The following is a 19,071-nucleotide window of genomic DNA, read 5'->3' on the forward strand; positions in this document are numbered from 1 at the left end:
CCAGGCTGGAGTACAGTGGCGTGATCTCGGCTCACTGCAACCTCCGCCTCCCGGGTTCAAGTGATTCTCCTGCCTCAGCCTCCTGAGTAGCTGGGACTGCAGGCACCCACTTCCATACCCGGCTAGTTTTTTGTCTTTTTATAGAGACGGGGTTTCACCATGCTGCCCAAGCTGGTCTTTTTTTTTTTTTTTGAGACGGAGTCTTGCTCTGTTGCCCAGGCTGGAGTGCAATGCAATCTCCGCTCACTGGAGGCTCTGCCTCCCAGGTTCACACCGTTCTCCTGCCTCAGTCTTCCTAGTAGCTGGGACTACAGGTGCCCGCCACCCCCCCCCCACTAATTTTTTTTTTGTATTTTTAGTGGAGATGGGGTTTCACCGTGTTAGCCAGGATGGTCTCCATCTCCTGACCTCATCATCCGCCCGTCTTGGCCTCCCAAAGTGCTGGGATTACAGGCGTGAGCTACCATGCCTGGCCCCAGGCTGGTGTTGAACTCTTGACCTTGTGATCTGCCCACGTTGGCCTTCGAAAGTGCTGAGATTATAGGCGTGAGCCACCGCACTTGGCCTCATCATTTTATAGTTACATTATAAATTGTTATTTATTATTTCATAATTACATTATAAATGATCATAATTCATTAGATATTGTCAGTTATTTCATAATTACACTATAGATTATCATTTCATAATTACATTATAAATTTTACGATTATATTATACATTAGCATTTATTTCATAATTACATTAGATTATCATTTACTTTTAAATTACATAATCATTTATTTCATAATTACATAAATTATTTTATAATTACAAATTATCATTTGTTTCATAATCACAATACAAATTATCTTAATTTCATAATACCATTAAAAGTTGTCATTATTATTTCATAATTACATTATGTAATGGTATGCGTTAATAACTATTACTAATACAATTAATAATTAACAAATTAATACTTCACTAACAATGTATAATATGTAATTCTATAATTACGTCATAGACTATGATATCTAATTTATACATAAATTATATTATTGAAATATATTACACACAATTTGCAAGTCTAGTATGGAATCCCGTTACAGGATCCTATTATGTTTCAGAATTTTATTAAATATATTGACTCTATAATTGGAATTTAGACCCTACACCGACCCCCCCGTCCTGTTTGGCTTAAGGGCGATGACCACAGACCCTGGCCCAGGTACGTCCCCTGGTTACCCGCAGGCAGGTGGCAGCATGGCGGAGGGGCGGGGGGGGGGGGGGGGGGGGACTGGCGCACGCGCATTGCAAAAGGCCGGGCTCCCGGAAGTCCCGCCTTCCAGGGCGGGGCCAGGGCCAGAAGGAGAAACCCGGTGTCGCCGCGCGGTCGCTTCCGCGAGCCCTCGCGCCGGAAGCGGAAATGCGTCACAGAGGGCGGGCGGCGACGGCGGTGGCGGCGTCGGAGGCGCCTCCAGGGGACGGTGGCGGCGCCGGGTGGTGAGGCCGCGCCTGTCCGGGGGTCGTCGGGGGACGGCGGGAGCTTGGGCCAGCGGCGGCGGCGGCCTGAGACGCAGGCGGAGCCCCGCGCAGGTGAGTGCCGCCCCCGTGCCGCCCGAGCCTGGCGAACGCTTCGCTGGTCGGACCGGGCCCGGGGGACCGGGGCTTGGGAGGCGGGGCTGGGGCCTGGGGGGCGGGGCCGGGGCCGGGGGCGGGGCCTCGGGGTCTCGGAGGGGACCGGGCTGGGGTTGGGGGGCGTGGGGTGGCCTCGGGGGTTGAGAGCGCCGGGGGCCGTACGGGGGACCCGGGGGCTGGGGAGGTCTGCGGTCGGGGTCGGGGGTCCGTGGAAGTAAGGGTGGGGGCTGGAGCGGTTCCGGGGACTCCACCGGAGGAGCTGAGGCCTGCAGCGATCTCGGAGGGCTGGGAGGTCGGGGGGCCGGATGGGGGTCCCCAGGGTTGGGCGAGCGGGAGAGTGGGAGGCCTGGGACTCGCGGACGTGGCGCTGCGGTCGCTCCCAGGTCTGGACTGGGAAGCCAGGGGCTGTCCGGGGGTTTCGGAGGCGGGGGCTTTGGGGCTCATCCAGGAGTGCGGTGACCGAGGGGCGCGGAGTACCGAGTGGCCGAGGGCCTGAGAATGCGGGGGGCCTTTCAGGGGGGACCAGGGGCAGCCCGAGGTTATGCTGGGGGGCTGCGGTCGGTGGGAAGACCAGGGGCAGTGCCAGGTACTGGGGGTTGGGCCACCAGCTGTCCCGGGGTGGTCGGGGGGCGCTGGAGGCCACCGTGGGGAGGGGTCCTCGGTGGTGTCGTCGTTGGGGCCGCCTGGGTCCTGGGGGGAGGGTTCACGGGTCTCTGCCCAGGCTGGAGCCCCTCCCTTGTGCCCCACTGACCTTTTCTGGTAGCTTCTCCACCCTCCCTCCCTGATTTCGCGCCTCCCACCTCGGGCTTGGGCGAGGAGGCCGTCTCCTGGGCCTGGCAGGAAGCCTCCAGATTGATGTGGTGGGCGGCGGGGCCAGAGGCGGTCACCTGGGATGTTTAGGTTTCTGTGAGCGAAACTTCTTTCTCTGCTTGGAGTTGGCCGTCAGGAAGTGGCTTGCCTGTCAGCTCAGTAGGGAAGAGGTGGGTTCAAGAAGGTGGGTGGGTGGAGGAAGAAGGCGCAGGTGGGGGACTCTGGACCCCAACTTGTGGAAAGTTCCTTTGCACTCTTTGGCTTTGAGTGGGTTAAAGCTGGGATACGTCTGGCCTTCGGGGAGATGACTAGGGTTCATGGTTCTGGCTTGTTTTCCTAGCCGGAGACTTCCTGTTTTATCAGTGCAAGTACAGGGCCGCGGCCCCCTCCACAAAGCCTTTCCAGATGCCTGCAGCTGCGCTCTCCCTGGCCCCTTCCCTTCCCTCCAGTGTCTTTCTGCACCTTCCCGTGGAGCTAGGCGCTTGTAGCTTCCCCCTCCGTGCTTGACCTGCATGAGGGGCCTGGTCGTGCTCAGCTTCCTAGTCTGCAGGCCTTGGGAGCTGCTGGGTGCTGGATGTAGGGTGTCAGGGAGTGCTGGCCGAGGCTTCGACACGAACCTGTTCTTCAGCTCGGCTTTTTCCCCTTTAGTGTACTCTTAATGATTTCAAAAAGTAAAAATCTCCGTTGAGATGGCTTTTCACAAAGTAGAAACCAGAGTCTCTGACACGGCAGAGAGACACTGCCGTTTCTCTTCTCCGAGTCCCAACGTGCCGGCCGGTGTGGCCCCTCCTCATGGGCGGGGCAGCCGGGGGGCCCGACGCTGACCGTCTGCGTCTTCTGTTTCAGGCCCAAGGTCCCGGAGGCTATGGCCGCGGCTACCATCGTGCACGACACGTCTGAGGCCGTGGAGCTCTGCCCCGCGTACGGCTTGTACCTGAAGCCCATCACCAAGATGACCATCAGCGTGGCGCTCCCACAGCTGAAGCAGCCGGGGAAGTCCATCTCCAACTGGGAGGTGATGGAGAGGCTGAAGGGCATGGTGCACAACCACCAGTTCTCCACGCTGCGTATTTCCAAGAGCACCATGGACTTCATCCGCTTCGAGGGGGAGGTGGAGAACAAGAGCCTGGTCAAGTCTTTCCTGGCCTGCCTGGACGGCAAGACCATCAAGCTCAGCGGCTTCTCCGACATCCTGAAGGTGCGCGCGGCCGAGTTCAAGATCGACTTCCCCACCCGCCACGACTGGGACTCCTTCTTCCGCGACGCGAAGGACATGAACGAGACCCTGCCGGGGGAGCGGCCGGACACCATCCACCTGGAGGGGCTGCCCTGCAAGTGGTTCGCGCTGAAGGAGTCGGGCTCCGAGAAGCCCAGCGAGGACGTCCTAGTCAAGGTGTTTGAGAAGTTCGGGGAGATCCGGAACGTGGACATCCCCATGCTGGACCCCTACCGGGAGGAGATGACGGGCCGCAACTTCCACACCTTCAGTTTCGGGGGGCACTTGAACTTCGAGGCCTACGTGCAGTACCGCGAGTACGTGGGCTTCATCCAGGCCATGAGCGCCCTGCGCGGGATGAAACTCATGTACAAGGGCGAGGACGGCAAGGCCGTGGCCTGCAACATCAAGGTGAGCCCTGGGTGCCGAGACACGCTTCCTCCCTCGCGCGGCTTCCTTCCAGCACGGTCAGTAGATGGCTCCCAGCCACACCGCTGAGGCTGTGGGGACCTCGCCTGAGTAAAATGACAGCAACAGCCCCGTGCCCGTCAGATTTCAGAGACACCGGTGTGAGGTCGAGTAGGGGGTCCGTGCTGTGGTTTTGGAAATTCGGTATCTTAAGGAAGATGTATAGTAGGTGAGGGTTGGACCCTCAGGAACTGTGACAGGGATTTGAACCGTATCGGAACCAAGAGAGCCTGGCCTTCCCAGAATGCTCCTTGAAACTAGGGATGAACGTTCCCTTACGCCTCATGTGCTGTTTGTTTGTTTGTTTGTTTTCGAGACAGAGTATCGATCTGTTGCCCAGGCTGGAGTGCAGTGGCGCGATCTCTGCTCACTGCAACCTCCGCCTCCTGGGTTCGAGCGATTCTCCTGCCTTAGCCTCCCGAGTAGCTGGGATTACAGACACGTGCCACCGCGCCCGGCTAATTTTTATATTTTTAATAGAGATGGTTTCGCCGTATTGGCCAGGCCGGTCTCGAACTCCCGACTTCGGGATCTGCCCGCCTCGGCCTCCCAAAGTACTGGGATGACAGGCGTGAGCCACCGCGCCCGGCCTTGCCTCGTGTGTTTCCACCCGTGTTGGCTTCGCGGTGACCAATGAACCAGCCTCCTGGAGGAGGTTTTGTGGCCTTAAGATGTGCCCCGTGGGCGTGGGCAGGAGGCCCCGGGGTGGTTGTGGCCACAGGAAATGGTGGAGCCGGGTAGCGGAAGGGGCACCGTGTCTTGCCGCGGTGGCGCGTCAGTTGCGTCCAGTAAGTGGCGAGGGGTCGTTGGTGTTCCTCGTAACTCCATGGGATGAGCTACGTCTTGAGCCACTGATGGTGACTTGGAGGGATGGGTTTGGCTTCTGGGTCCCAGTGTCTGGGTCTGCACCGGACGTGAGTGGTGAGCGGGCGCTGAGGCTCTGAGGACGCTCGGCCCTGCGGCCTGGGAGAGGGCGGGAGGGGGCGCCTGGCCGTGTGTCTAGGGGGCTTTGGGGGAAGGCCGTCTCCCACTGGTTTTTGCTTTTAAAGGTTTCTTTTGATTCGACCAAACACCTGAGTGATGCGTCCATTAAGAAGCGGCAGCTGGAGAGGCAGAAGCTTCAGGAACTGGAGCAGCAAAGAGAAGAACAAAAGCGCAGAGAGAAGGAAGCGGAGGAGAGGCAGCGCGCGGAGGAAAGGTACCTTGTGCGGGAGCGGGCCCTCGGCGCTGGTGTCCAGCACCTGGGAGTGTGCCCGGACTCGTGTGCGTGTGCATGCATGTATTCCTGTGTGTGTGTGCTTGTGAGCTTGTGTGTACCTGTGTGCATGCAGGCATGTGTGTCTGTAGCACGTGTGCCTGTGAACGGGTGTGTGTCCTTTGTATGTACGTATGTGTGCCATGTGTGTGCCTGTGCGTCTGTGCACCCGTGTCTGTGTGTGTGCATGTGTGAGCTCGTGTGTGTACCTGTGTGCATATGGACGCATGTGTGCCGTGTGTGTGCCTCTGCGTCTGTGCACACGTGTCTGTGTGCATGCGTGCCTGTGAGTACCCGCGTGCATGTGCCTGTGTGCGTATGTACACGTGTGCCCGCCTGTGTGTGCCTGTGCATCTGTGCACACGTGCCTGTGTGCATGTGTGAGCTCGTGTGTGTACCTGTGTGCATATGGACGCATGTGTGCCGTGTGTGCCTCTGCGTCTGTGCACACGTGTCTGTGTGTGTGCATGCATGCCTGTGAGTACCCGCCTGCATGTGTGTACCTGTGTGCGTATGTACACGTGTGCCCACCTGTCTGTGCCTGTGCGTCTGTGCACCCGTGCCTGTGTGTGTACATGTGTGTGAGCGCGTGTGTACCTGTGTGCATATGGACGCATGTGTGCCGTGTGTGTGCCTCTGTGTCTGTGCACACATGCCTGTAAGTGCGTGTGTACCTGTGTGCACGTGTGTGTACCTGTGTGCACGTGTGTGTACCTGTGTGCATGTATACGCATGTGTGCCCATGTGCGTGCCTCTGCGTCTGTGCACACGTGCATGTGTGTGAGCTCGTGTACCTGTGTGCATATGTATGCATGTGTGCCCACGTGTGTGTGCCTCTGTGTGCACACGTGCCTGTGAGCTCGTGTGCGTACCTGTGGACGCATGTGTGCCCGTGTGCCTCTGCATGTGTGCACACGTTCCTGTGAGCTCGCGTACCTGTGTGCATGTGTGTACCTGTGTGCGTATGTACGCATGTGTGCCCACTGTGTGTGCTCCTCTGCATCTGTGCACACAGCACACATATGCCTGTGTGCATGCTTGTGTGCCTGTGAACCTGTGTGTGTACTTGTGTGTGTGTGCACGTATGGGTGTGTGTGCATGCCTGTGGGTGTGCAGCTGTGCACGTGAGGACCTGCGTGAGTGGCTGTTTGAGATGCAGCAGAATATGCGTGTTTATGTTCGCTTTCCTGTCATGCATCATGGTCTGACGTGATCTCTGCCGGTTCCCAGGACCGCGCCTTTCCTGAAGAGCCACCTGTTCTTCCACACGCTGTTCACATATCCCACTGAAACAAGCAGAATGCCTTGGCCGTTTGCAAGTTTGTATTTAGGTTGAGGCTACGTTTACAAAATGAAGTAGAGGGTTGATGGTGATGGCCAGATTTAAAACAAAACAAAAAACCGTAGGATGAAAACCCAGTTTCACTTACGAGGCCTTGAAGGCAATGGCCTTGAGTTGTTCACTGCGGTTGGGGTACCAAAGACAACCTCAGGTCACTCTTTGTAGCCCTTTTTATCTTCTTAGCGTTGCAGGACGGAACCAACAACTTGCTGTGCATCCCGGGAGGCGGATTCCTCGTTGTCCTTCTCCATCCGTCCTGCTGTGCCCTCTTAGTGAGGCGGATTCCTCCTCATCCTCCTCCTCCTCCGCCTCCTCCTTCTCCTCCTCCTCCTCCTCCTCCTCCTCCTCCTTCTCCTTCTCCTCCTCCTCCTCCTCCTTCTCATCCTCCTCCGCCACCTCCTCCTCCATCCCCCCACCAGGCTGTGCCCTCCGAGGACTTGAGTGCATCCTGCACGTCTGCTTCATGTCGCCGATACCGAGTGTGGGATGTGTTGGACTTGGCCGAGGGGCTCCTGGACGGCCTCCGGTGGGACCGAGTTGGTCCGTTGTGTTTCCGTTTCTCACTGCTTTATGGGACGCTGGTGCCAGTGTGTTGATGTGTGTGGTGGGTGATGTTTGCGGGAGAGTCCCGGCACTGAACTCCTGGAAGCAGGGTCATCCTGCCCTTGGTGCTCCTTATATAGCCCCTGTTGCCTCCCCAGGGGAGAGTGAGGCTGTCAGCCTCTGGATCTGAACCCCGAGGGCTCCTTAGATGAGGCAGGTGTAGCATGTAAGCGCGTGGCCGTGAATGGGCTGGGGGGCCCAGGTCAGCCGTCAGGAGCCCCAGGACCCAAAGCAGGCAGTACACAGAGGCAGACACCCTGGGAGGACAGGACGTGCTGCTGTGTCACCATCCTGGGAGGGGCGGTTCGGATGTGGGGTTGAGTCGGGGTCCCCTGTGTTAGCCGCTGTCAGGCCGACCAGGACAACCGGGGTGGGAGACAGTCCTGGGACATGACAGGGACTCTTCCAGGGTGCAGACACAGCCCAGGCCTGACTGAATGTGCCTGTCCGCGTTCTGGAAGTGGAGAGAGGGACTCAGAGCCTCAGACCTCTCAGTCTTGTAGGACTGTCCCCGCAAGGTTTCAGAAAGCAGCTTGGGGGTGAGGAGAAGCTGCATCCTTGCTCTTTCCCTGAGGAGAGATGGGCGTGGGAGAAGTGAAGTGTGTGTCTGCAGGGAAGAGGCCCCGTCCACCTGGCCGGACCACACAGGGCTTCGGGGAGGCAGGGCCAGGCCGGGAGCTTCTCCACAGCAGGACAGGGTGGCCGGAGCCCTGGGGGAGGGCTCCAGGGTGGCCTGTGGAGCTGTCCTTCCCCATGCGGGGCCTTCCTTGCCCCCGCTGCCCCCCACTGTCGTTCCTCAGAGGCTGAGCATGCGAGGAGGCCCAGGGCAGCCTCCGGCGTTTCTCTCTGGTGGGTGGAAATGAGGTGTGTGTGTTTGGCCCTCACAGGTGACTTGGAGCTTGATGAGAGCTGTCCTCTGAAAGCTGCCCAGCCTGGAGGCGTCGGTGTCAGTCCCGCCTAAGGGCGTGCTATGTGCTGGGCTGCCCTGAGCCGTCCTCTGAGCTCGTGGGGCGGTGACAGCTCACAGGACAGTTAAACCTTCAGCACATGGAACTGCTTGAGGACCTTCATACCCCGGCCGGAGACCGTGTGGATCACTGCCTGGCCGTCGGCACCTGGCCCGGCTCCCTTCTTGGGGTGGTGGACCGCGGGACGCCTTTTCTCCCGGCCTGCGGTGTCTCCTCCCGCCTTGGTGTCTCTGCGGGTCTGCGTCATCCCGGCGGGCTCTGTGGCCTCGCCAGGCAGTTGGTGGCACCCACCCAGGCTTCAGAAGTCTCGGCCTCTGTGTCCTGTTCTGTAGGAGCGGCTGTGACTTGTTCCCGTGTTCGGTGGTGGTTTAAATGCCTCTGAGAACCGCACGGCGGGGCAGGGTGAGCTAGGGAAATCCCCCTGTCTCTCGTGGACTCTCTGGGGACCGTGCCCCTTCCCGGCCGCATTCATACTCACTTGCGGGACGCCCCTCTCCACAGGAAAAGAGTGAGGAGCTGAGTGGCGTGGCTGTGGTTGGATTTGTTTAGAGAGGTCCCCCCATGCCAGTGCTGTGTGGTGCCCTCACAGGATTCTTGCACGACACGGACTCACCAAGCGCGGTTCCTGGTGGGCAGAACTGGCCTCCTCCGTGCTGCTGGGCATCTCCAGGGCTGCGTCAGGCCTGCTCGGGTTCCTCGGTGCTGCTTAGAGCTGCACGCGGGGCTTCCAGGCCACTCTTCTTTTTCTTCTTCTTTTTTTTTTTGTTGAGATGGAGTCTCGCTCTGTTGCCAGGCTGGAGTGCAGTGGTGCGATCTCAGCTCTCTGCAAGCTCCACCTCCCGGGTTCAAGCGATTCTTCTCATTCTTCTGCCTCAGCCTCCCAAGCAGCTGGGATGACAGGTGCCTGTCACCATGTCCGGCTAATTTTTGTATTTTTAGTAGAGATGGGGTTTCACCGTGTTGGCCAGGCTGGTCTTAATCTTTGTGATCTGCCCGCCTCGGCCTCCCATAGTGCTGGGATTATAGGTGTGAGCCACTGCGCCCGGCCCAGGCCACTCTTACCATGTTTTGCTGTGTTTTGTCGCCGCTGGGCTGCTGGGGCAGGGGTCCCTCCCCGTCCAGCTGTGTGTATGGTCGCCACCCTGCTTGTTGAGGTCATGGGTGATAGTCACCCAAAGAAGTGTTCTGGCGTTGAGTGCGATCGGATGAAACCACGTGCCCCCTTCCCTGGGAAGGGCCCGTCCTGCCCTGCTCCCTCAACGCCCTCTCCACAGCCCCAGGCAGCCGGGCTGGCGGTTTTGTGCCGTCGTGGGTGGGCCCTTTCTAGAATTTCACAGAATGGGGATCTGTGCGGTCTATTGTCTTCAAGGCCGGATTGTCCGCTTGGCTCTGGTGCAGGGCTCTGCACGGCGCGTGTCCCTCCTCCTCCTCCCTGGCGTCGGGGCCGCCTCCCTGGTATGTGCGTATTCTGGCCTTCACTCGTGATTTTTAGAAAGCTTTCCTGTGGAGCTGGAACCTGTTTCCTGGGGCCTCTGCCGTTTGTGCTCAGTGCTGTCCTGTGGACGGATGCACCAGCCGAAGCCGGGTGCCTTACGTGGGTTGGTGGCCATCTGCGTCCTTCTGCCATGCGCTGTTTCCACATTGGGGCGCTGGCCTTTCCTCGGTGGCGGCCGCAGATGCCACACCCCAAGGATCTTCCGCAGTTTGTTGAGTTGTTGCCGATGCTCTTTCCGCCCTCTGTCAGTCTTTCCCCTGACGGCTGGGGGCGTGGCTTTTGATGTGGTCAGTCCGCTGGTCGTTTTCTTCGTGGTTTTGTGGTTGGGTCACGCTTAGCAGGATGGTGTGTTGGAAGGTCACAGAGGTCCTCGCCCGGCTCACTCCTTCCACCTCTCGGGCTGCTTTGCCGAGGTCCACTTTCGGATAAAGAGTTAAATGCTTAATCGTTCGACTGTGGCCTTTTCCCCCTTGTGTGAAAAGCCACTGGTATGGTGTATCATGTGTTGGCTACAGCTGCTCTCTGTGACAAACCCCCGGTGTGTTCCCCGCAGGAAACAGAAGGAGCTGGAAGAGCTGGAGCGAGAGAGGAAAAGAGAAGAGAAGCTTCGCAAGAGGGAGCAGAAGCAGAGGGACCGCGAGCTGCGCCGGAATCAGAAGAAGCTGGAGAAGCTGCAGGCAGAGGAGCAGAAGCAGCTGCAGGAGAAGATCAAGCTGGAGGAGCGCAAGCTGCTGCTGGCCCAGAGGAACCTGCAGTCCATCCGGCTCATCGCCGAGCTGCTCAGCAGAGCCAAGGTACCCGGGGGCTCCCTCTGCCGCCGCCAGCCGCACCCGGGCTGCCCTCGGTGCCGTCCCCTGAAATGCGGGTGGTGTCACGGCACCGTTTCCCCGCTGGCCGCAGCTGTACCCACAAAACCAGCTTGAATGCCGAGGATGACGGCTCCTGCCCGGTAGGGTGTAGCACTTGTCTGTCGTTCCCGATGATTTCACAGCTGTGACAGTTTCCTTTTGCAAAGCTGGTGCATTCAGGTTCCCGGAGCAGGCTGGCAGCCTCCCGGGGGCCGGGGCAGAGGCTCTCTGTTTCCTCTGGGTCCGGGCCGTGGCGGAGAGTGCAGGGGGCCGCTCGCTCTGGCCCGTGCCTCTGTGTGTGGTCCGCTGGCCTGGCTGTGACCTCACCCGCGGCCCAGAGCAGAGGGGCAAGGTGGGCTGGGTGGAGGGCTGAGCACGCAGAGCGGGCCTGCCGTGGGCCCCGGTCCCTCCTCCGCAGTGTGAACCTGACAGGTCTCACCAGCGCCAGTACTGACGACCCCCTCAGCACCAAGAGCCTCCTTGCTCCTCCTGCAGGCATGACGGGTAACTCCCATGAGCCCGGGGCCAGGGCCCAGAGACAGACAGACCTCCCCAGGACAGACGTCCCCAGCACGCTCCTTTTGTCCGCAGGAGGGCTGCGTCCCCCTGGAGTCCAGCGCGGGGCGACCCCATAACCTGTTGTCTGATTACAGTTGTGATAAGTCCCCGGGAAGGAGCATGACAAGAGGCTGAGACATGTGGCAGCCCAGTCCTTACCTCATGGTGAATATTGAAGACACTAACCCAGGCTAGGCCAGGCTCGCCCCGCGCGCCGGAGGCGGAGGCGGCGTGTGTCTGCGGCGTCATTTCAGCTCCCTGCTGCCGGCGGCCGCTTGTGACCTAACTCCAGGCCCCTGCGTGCAGCGTGGCGGGGCTCCGGCGAGGCCCGGCTGTGCCCGAGAGGCCCGCCCCGGGGCTGTGCCGGGTCGCTTCGCCAAGGGGTTTCCTTGTCACTCCGACGCATGATGGCCCCAGGTGTGGCCCAGGGAGCCGCGGGATGGACGGGCTGGACGTGGCTCGCCGTAGGAGACGCCCCCCACCCCCGGGCTGGAGTCCAGCCAGGCCGCTGATCCTGCATCCCCAGACCATGGGGCCTCCAAACACCTTCCCAGCTCCTCTCCCACGTGTCCGGCGGGGCTCAGGAGTCAGGCTCAGCTGCGCTTTCCTCTTCCCTGCAGGCTGTGAAGCTCCAGGAGCAGGAGCAGAAGGAGGAGAAGCTGCGGCTGCAGCAGCAGGAGGAGCGGCGGCGGCTGCAGGAGGCCGAGCTGCGGCGCGTGGAGGAGGAGAAGGAGCGCGCGCTGGGCCTGCAGCGGAAAGAGCGGGAGCTGCGCGAGCGGCTGCTGAGCATCCTGCTGAGCAAGAAGCCGGACGACGCCCACGCGCACGACGAGCTGGGCGTGGCGCACGCCGACCTGCTGCAGCCCGTCCTGGACATCCTGCAGACCGTGTCGTCCGGCTGCGTGAGCGCCGCCGCGCTGCCCCCCCTGGGCGGCCAGCTCCCCGCCGGTGCCCCCAAGGAGAGCCCGGCCCACCCGGAGGCCGACGGCGCGCCCAAAAGCGTGAACGGCGGCGTGGCCGAGGAGGCCCCGTGCAGGGAGGGTCAGAGCTCCTGTCGCGTGGCCCCCGAGGACGGCTCTCCAGAGAAGAGGTGCCCCGGCGGCGTCCTCTCCTGCATCCCGGACAACAACCAGCAGCCCAAGGGCCTCCCTGCCTGCGAGCAGCACGTCTCCAAAAAGGACACCCGGTCGGAACAGGACAAGTGCAACCGGGAGCCCAGCAAGGGCCGGGGCCGGGCCGGCGGAGACGGGCTGGATGACCGGCACACGCGGGAGAGGAGCCGGGCCCGGCGGGCGGGCAGCCGGGAGGACGGGCGGCCGCGCAAGGAGCGGCGGCCGCACAAGAAGCGCGCGTACAAGGATGACAGCCCCCGCCGGCGCAGCGCCAGCCCGGACCACACCCGGTCCCGCAGGTCCCACAGCAAAGACAGGCACCGGAGGGAGCGCAGCCGGGAGCGGAGGGGCAGCGCCAGCAGGAAGCACAGTCGTCACCGACGCCGGAGCGAGCGCTCGCGCTCCCGGTCCCCGAGCAAGCACCGCAGTACCTGGAACAGGTAATGACGGGCGCGGCCTCCCCGTGGCCTGTCCGGGAAAGACCAGGACCTGCTCCAGCGTCCTGGCTGCGCCTTGGCCGCTCTCCGTCCACTCCCTGCAAAGCGAACACCCTCCTGCAGCCAGGAACGTCCAAGGAGCCCGCCGGCAAAGAAGGAAGACACCACGCTTTAGAGATCCATCTCTCTCCACTCGCCGCAGCATACCGCGCACTTCCGTTTCCAACAGGTAGTCCTTTCCAACTGGATGCCATAGCTTCAATACGGCCAGGCCTCTCTCAATCAGGAAAACGGCACAGACGGACAGTTGTTAGAATGGCAGAGCGGCTGCATTCCTCCCCACGCGCGCATTTCTGCGTCTGCTTGGCGACCTCCCCGCGTGCACGGCCTAGGAGGTGCACCTGACGCAGCAGGGGAGACTCCTCCAAGGTGTGGACCACCGGAGTCAAACACCGGCACTAGAAAGAAAAGAAAAAGCGTTGCCCTGGTGTTTGTTATTTTAACTGGTGGGGAAATGCAGGTTGGGTGGGATATGCCGAAACGTGATGCTGACATGGAGTCACGGATGAGGAAGGTACAAGTCCTCTGCGATCAAAACTCAAACGGGCCATTGTTTTTTAGGTGTGGGTGCGCGGGGAGTGGTAGCCAATGGTCTGATGCTCCTTAACTTCCAAAACATTCACTTTTTACAACTTCAAGGAATTACGCATAAAAAACGGTGGTGAAAAGCTTTGGTTTCTAGTAAAGGTTAGTGCGTGTGGTTTTTTTAAGAAGCTGTTTTGCTAAATTATTTTTACTTGGAATGTTTCAAACAGATTTCAGGCTGCAAACTTGTTAAGTTTTATAATCATTCGCTTCTCCAAGTGAAGCTCAGAAATACTTAAAAATAGCTGTCACGTTCGCGTTAGGAAAGATGGTGTTTATTCCAGTTTGCATTTTTATGGTGAAATAAAATCCTTTTCCAATGAACTGACATTTTTCACGCTTACGAGTTTTGTGTTTTTATGTGCCTTAGACCGCGTTGTTCAGCTAATTCTAGCCAAGTGGGTCTCAACCCAGTAGAAACCGTTCACTTTTCCTAGAACTGCCGCTTCCATGATCCTACATCACACAGCTTTCCTGGGGCTGTACGGGACTAGGAGGCATCACATTTGTTTGCTGAGAACATACACTTAGCCAAATTCAGAAAACCAATCTCTTTTAAAACCAAGGAGCTGTTTTTGCAGCACATTTGAAAGAGGGTGGTTCTTTTCCCCGCCGAAAGGGCAGTCACAGGGGGTAGTGTAAGCGCCGCTGGGTTGACCCAGGGTGGAATAGTCCCTCCCTCTGTTGGGTTAAAACACACGCCTTCCTGCGGACTGGAGGGCTGGACACGTGCCTGTCGCACCCCCAAGCTCATATCGCTGGCGGACAGATGAGCACATGTCCCAGACACGGAGTGTCTGCAAACACGGGCCTGTCAGAAGTCTGTGCATCTGTGTCAGTCTGTCCAGCCCAGCACGGAGCTTTTGCCTGTTCCGCAGCTACAAGAACGTTGCCAGGGCCGGGCGCGGTGGCTCACACCTGTCATCTCAGCACTTTGGGAGGCCGAGGCAGGTGGTTCACCTGAGGTCAGGAGTTCAAGACCAGCCTGGCACCCCATCTCTACTAAAAACACAAAAAAATTAGCCGGGCGTGGGGATGCGCACCTGTCATCCCAGCTACTTGGGATTCCAAGGCAGGAGAATCGCTTGAACCCGGGAGGTGGAGGTTGCAGTGAGCTGAGATGGCACCACTGCACTCCAGCCTGGGTGACTAGAGCAAAACTCCAAGTCAAAAAAAAAAACAGTTGCCAGGACCAGGCGCAGCTCTGGGCACCTGGTAGACGGTGCCGGAACAGACAGCGCGCCCTGCAGCCCTGCGGATTTCTGAATGTGTAGATACAGGGATGAGAAGTCCCAGTGACAGCTCCTCGAGCAAGGTGTGTGCGGGAGACAGAAGGGTGGACGTGGTGTGTCTGAGACCAAGAAGTGAATGTGGCCGGCGCAAGGAGGAGGCAGAAGAGACGCAGGAAAGGTGGACATGGAAGCTGGGAGTGTGATGCGTGTGGGGACTTGTGGCAACAGCCGTCCCCTCTGACGTGCTGGTGGACTGGGCTAGGCGTTGATGGGAGAGGAGAAGGTGGCAAAACTTCAATGTGTGTTGCCTTGTGATACGTTGGACGTGGACGGTCTAGCAAAGCTGGAGAGCACCACCCCCAGGCCTATAGAATTGGGAATCTATGGAAGAGATTCAGGAATCTGAACTCTTTCTCTCCTTTCTTTTCTCTTTCTCCCTCTGTCTCCTTCCTTCCTTCTTGCTTTCCTCCCTCCCTCTTCCTTCCTTCCTTCCTTCTTCCTTTCCTCCCTTCCCCCTCCCTACCTACCTTCCTTCCTTTCTTCCTTCTTCCTTTCCTCCCTCCTTCCTTCCTTTTTCCTTTCCTCCCTTTCCCCTCCCTTCCTTCCTTCTTTTCTTCCTTCCTTGCTTCCTTCTTCCTTTCTCTCTTCCCCCTCCCTCCCTACCTTCCTTCCTTCCTTTCCTCCCTTGCCCCTTCCTACCTACCTCCTTCCTTCCTTCCTTTCCTCCTTCTTCCTTTCCTCCCTCCCTCCTTCCTTCCTTCCCTTCCCCTTCCCTCCCTCCCTCCCTCCCTCCCTGCCTGCCTGCCTGCCTGCCTGCCTGCCTTCCTTCCTTCCCTTCCCCTTCCTCCCTCCCTCCCTGCCTGCCTGCCTTCCTTCCTTCCCTCCTTCCTCCTTCTTTCTTTTCTTTCTTTCATTTCTTAATTTCTCTCTCTTATTTTTTGAGACAGAGTCTCGCTCTGTCACCCAGGCTGGAGGGCAGTGGCGCGATCTCGGCTCACTGCAAGCTCCGCCTCCCGGGTTCACGCCATTCTCCTGCCTCAGCCTCCCAAGTAGCTGGGACTACAGGTGCCCGCCACCTCGCCTGGCTAGTTTTTTGTAGAGACGGGCTTTCACCATGTTGACAAGGCTAGTCTTGAACTCGTGACTTCGTGATCCGCCCACCTCGGCCTCCCAAAGTGCTGGGATGACAGGCATGAGCCACCGTGCCAGGCGGTCTCTCCTCCTCCCTTAATGCTTCCTTCTCTCTTCTCGCCCAGCTTCCCCTCTGCTCACCCTCTCTCCCGATCTCTATTTTAGTCTCTCTTTGTCTCTCTCAGTCTTGTGATTTAGGGCATTTTGTGCTGACTCCCTTTCTAGTAATTGGGATCATTATCTCGTGATGGGTCATTAAAAATAGCCACAATTGGCCGGGCGCGGTGGCTCACGCCTGTCATCCCAGCACTTGGGAGACCAAGGCCGGTGGATCACCTGAGGTCAGGAGTTCAAGACCAGCCTGGCCAACATGGTGAAACCCCGTCTCTACTAAAAATACAAAAATTAGCCAAGTGTGGTGGCAGGTGCCTGTAGTCCCAGCCGCTCGGGAGGCTGAGGCAGGAGAATCACTTGAACCTGGGGGACGGAGGTTGCAGGGAGCTGAGATCGCACCATTGCACTCCAGCCTGGGCAACAAAAGTGAAACTCTTGTCTCAGAAATAATAATAATAAATAAATCCACAATGAATTTGAATTCCACCTGGCAGAACAGAAAAAGAATGGATTTATTCCAAAATAGGAGGGGGAACGTGTGATCCTCTCATTCATATCCTTTTATGACATTTAGTTCTGAACTGATTTGCCCCAAGTGTTCAGTTGGGATCAAAGATATCTTTTAGCCAATAAAATCAAACTTCCCCTGGCCGGGCGCGGTGGCTCGAGCCTGTCATCCCAGCACTTTGGGAGGCCAAGGTGGGCGGATCACGAGGTCAGGAGATCGAGACCATCCTGGCTAACACGGTGAAAACCCGTTTCTACTAAAAATACAAAAAATCAGCCAGGCAAGGTGGCGGCGCCTGTCGTCCCAGCTACTCGGGAGGCTGAGGCAGGAGGATGGTGTGAACCCGGGAGGCGGAGCTTGCAGTGAGCTGAGATTGAGCCATTGCACTCCAGCCTGGGCGACAGAGCGAGACTCCATCTCAAAAAAAAAAAAAAAATCAGACTTCCCTGTTGAGTATGACCTGTGTCACGGTGACCATAGTGGGCTCCTTCCCTGTTTTTTTTCAAGACGGTCTCCCAGGCTGGAGTGCAGTGGCACAATCTCGGCTCTCTGCAACCCCCGCCTCCCGGGTTCAAGCGATTCTGCTGCCTCGGCCTCCCGAGTAGCTGGGATTACAGGCACCTGCCACTGTGCCTGGCTGTTTTTTGTATTTTTAGTAGAGCTGGGTTTCACCATGTTGACCAGGCTGGTCTCGAACTCCTGACCTCAGGTGATCCACCTGCATCCCAAAGTGGTGGGATGACAGGTGTGAGCCGCTGCACCCAGCTTCACCAGGTAAACTTTCACGTTCAAAAGTGCCGCTTGGAATTCCAGCGGGCAGGAGGCTGGGGATACGGGTGCATGTGAAAAAAGCAGTGGTGTGTCTACGATTCCCCTCTCTGTGCCCACGTGGACACATTATTCAGCTCCCACTCAGAAGTGAGAACACGTTGCATTTGACTTTCTGTGTCTCCTTGATTTCAATTAAAGTAACGGCCTCCAGGGTAACAAAACCACATTTCTATGCCCCAAATCTATAATATGTCAAGGTTAAAAAAAAAAAAAAATAGTGGCCTGGGCACGGTGGCTCACGTCTGTCATCCCGGCACTCTGGGAGGCCGAGGCGGGCGGATCACCTGAGGTCAGGAGTTCCAGACCGGCCCAGCCAACATGGTGAAACCCCGTCTCGACTAAAAATACAAAAATTCGCCGTGCCTGGTGGTGGGCACCTGTCGTCCCAGCTACTCGGGAGGCTGAGGCATGAGAATTGCTTGAACCCGGGAAGCGGAGGTTGCAGTGAGCCGAGATCACCCCACTGCACTCCAGCCTGGGAACAGAGTCAGGTTCCGTCTCAAATAAATATGTATTTCAAAAGTGTCAATATGACGTGAACTGGTGTGAATTTGTTCACCTGTATTGTTTTAAGTGGATGATTTGGGTTATTAGATTGCGATAGTGTTCAAATTCCATAGGCCCTAGCCTCCAGGACAAAGCAAAGATGTTTTGAAAAATTATGTATTCTATGTCTAAAATGGCACCATCTGCATTTTTGAAAAAGTTGAGATGATATTACAAATGCCTCGGGTGGCTCGTGCCTGTAAGCCCAGCACTCTGGGAGGCCGAGGCAGGAGGATCACTTGCATCCAGGAGTTCGAGAACAGCCTGGGCAACAAAGCAAGACCCCGTCTCTACAAAAATAAAAAATTAATCGGGCTTGGTGGCAGGCACCTGTCATCCCAGCTGCTCAGGAGGCTGAGGCAGGAGGATTGACTGAGTCCAGGTGTTGCAGACCAGCCAGGGCAACATGGTGAGACCTCGTCTCTAGCAAACAGAGGGAAACTTTGACGTTTTTAAACTAGCTGGCCCTGTAATCCCAGCACTTTGGGAGGTTGAGGGGTGCAGATCACAAGGTCAGGAGATCGAGACCATCCTGGCTAACACGGTGAAGCCCCGTCTCTACTAAAACTACCAAAAAAAAAAAAAAAAAGCAGGGGAGGTGGGTGGCAGGTGCCTATAGTCCCAGCTACTCGGGAGGCCGAGGCAGGAGAATGGCATAAACCCAGGAGGCGGAGCTTGCAGTGAGCCGAGATCACGCCACCGCACTCCAGCCTGGGAGACAGAGCGAGACTCCGTCTCTAAATAAATAAACAAACACATACATACAAAATAAAAGGCACTGTGGAGAAATGGGGTATAGGAGAGACCCCGGCCCCAGGCCACAGCTGTGGATGTCCAGATGCTGATGTGTTGCTGCAGGCCTCCAGCATCTCCAACAGCGGCTTCCCAGGGGCTGCTGAAGCTGTGGCCAGACCAGCATCACTGCAGTGTCCCATCCGGGATCCCTCCCACGCTTCCCTCCTGGGCACTTGCCCCTCTCACTGGCTCATCTTCCTTCCCACCTGCTGGAGGACATAAACACCCTCCTGGTGGCGTCCTCGAGCCCTGTCCAGCCGTCCAGGAGCTGGGGTATCCCGTGTTTCCTGCCTTGCTCTCCAGTGCAGCCTGACTCAAAGCAGGAGCTTGACCCCCTACCCTCCCCGCTGTACGCTGCTCCAGCAAACCTCTGGAGTTTGCACCTGGCTGCTGGATCACAGGGGGCTGCCGCCTCCGTCCCAGATGGCAGGGACTTTTCCCTGCACCCCACCTCACTCACTTATGCCTCTGCTTCTGGTGAAAAACTTCTCACATCACTCCATCGCCTCTCTGCAGCAAATGCCTGTTGTCCAGGCT

General features: G+C 58.0%; 1 protein-coding gene across 1 annotated transcript; it reads left to right on the plus strand.

Moving 5' to 3' along the window:
• The first annotated feature begins 1,386 nt into the window (after positions 1-1,386).
• On the plus strand, positions 1,387-13,705 carry AKAP17A (A-kinase anchoring protein 17A). The gene is made up of 5 exons (XM_033199099.1): positions 1,387-1,578; positions 3,277-4,057; positions 5,164-5,312; positions 10,331-10,571; positions 11,804-13,705. The coding sequence occupies exons 2-5, from the start codon at positions 3,296-3,298 to the stop codon at positions 12,737-12,739; spliced, it is 2,088 nt and encodes a 695-aa protein (XP_033054990.1). The 5' UTR covers positions 1,387-1,578; positions 3,277-3,295; the 3' UTR covers positions 12,740-13,705.
• Positions 13,706-19,071: the final 5,366 nt, after the last annotated feature.

The sequence above is a fragment of the Trachypithecus francoisi genome, unplaced genomic scaffold, assembly GCF_009764315.1.
Source record: "Trachypithecus francoisi isolate TF-2019V2 unplaced genomic scaffold, Tfra_2.0 Contig01714, whole genome shotgun sequence".
In the NCBI taxonomy this organism is placed as follows: Eukaryota; Metazoa; Chordata; class Mammalia; order Primates; family Cercopithecidae; genus Trachypithecus; species Trachypithecus francoisi.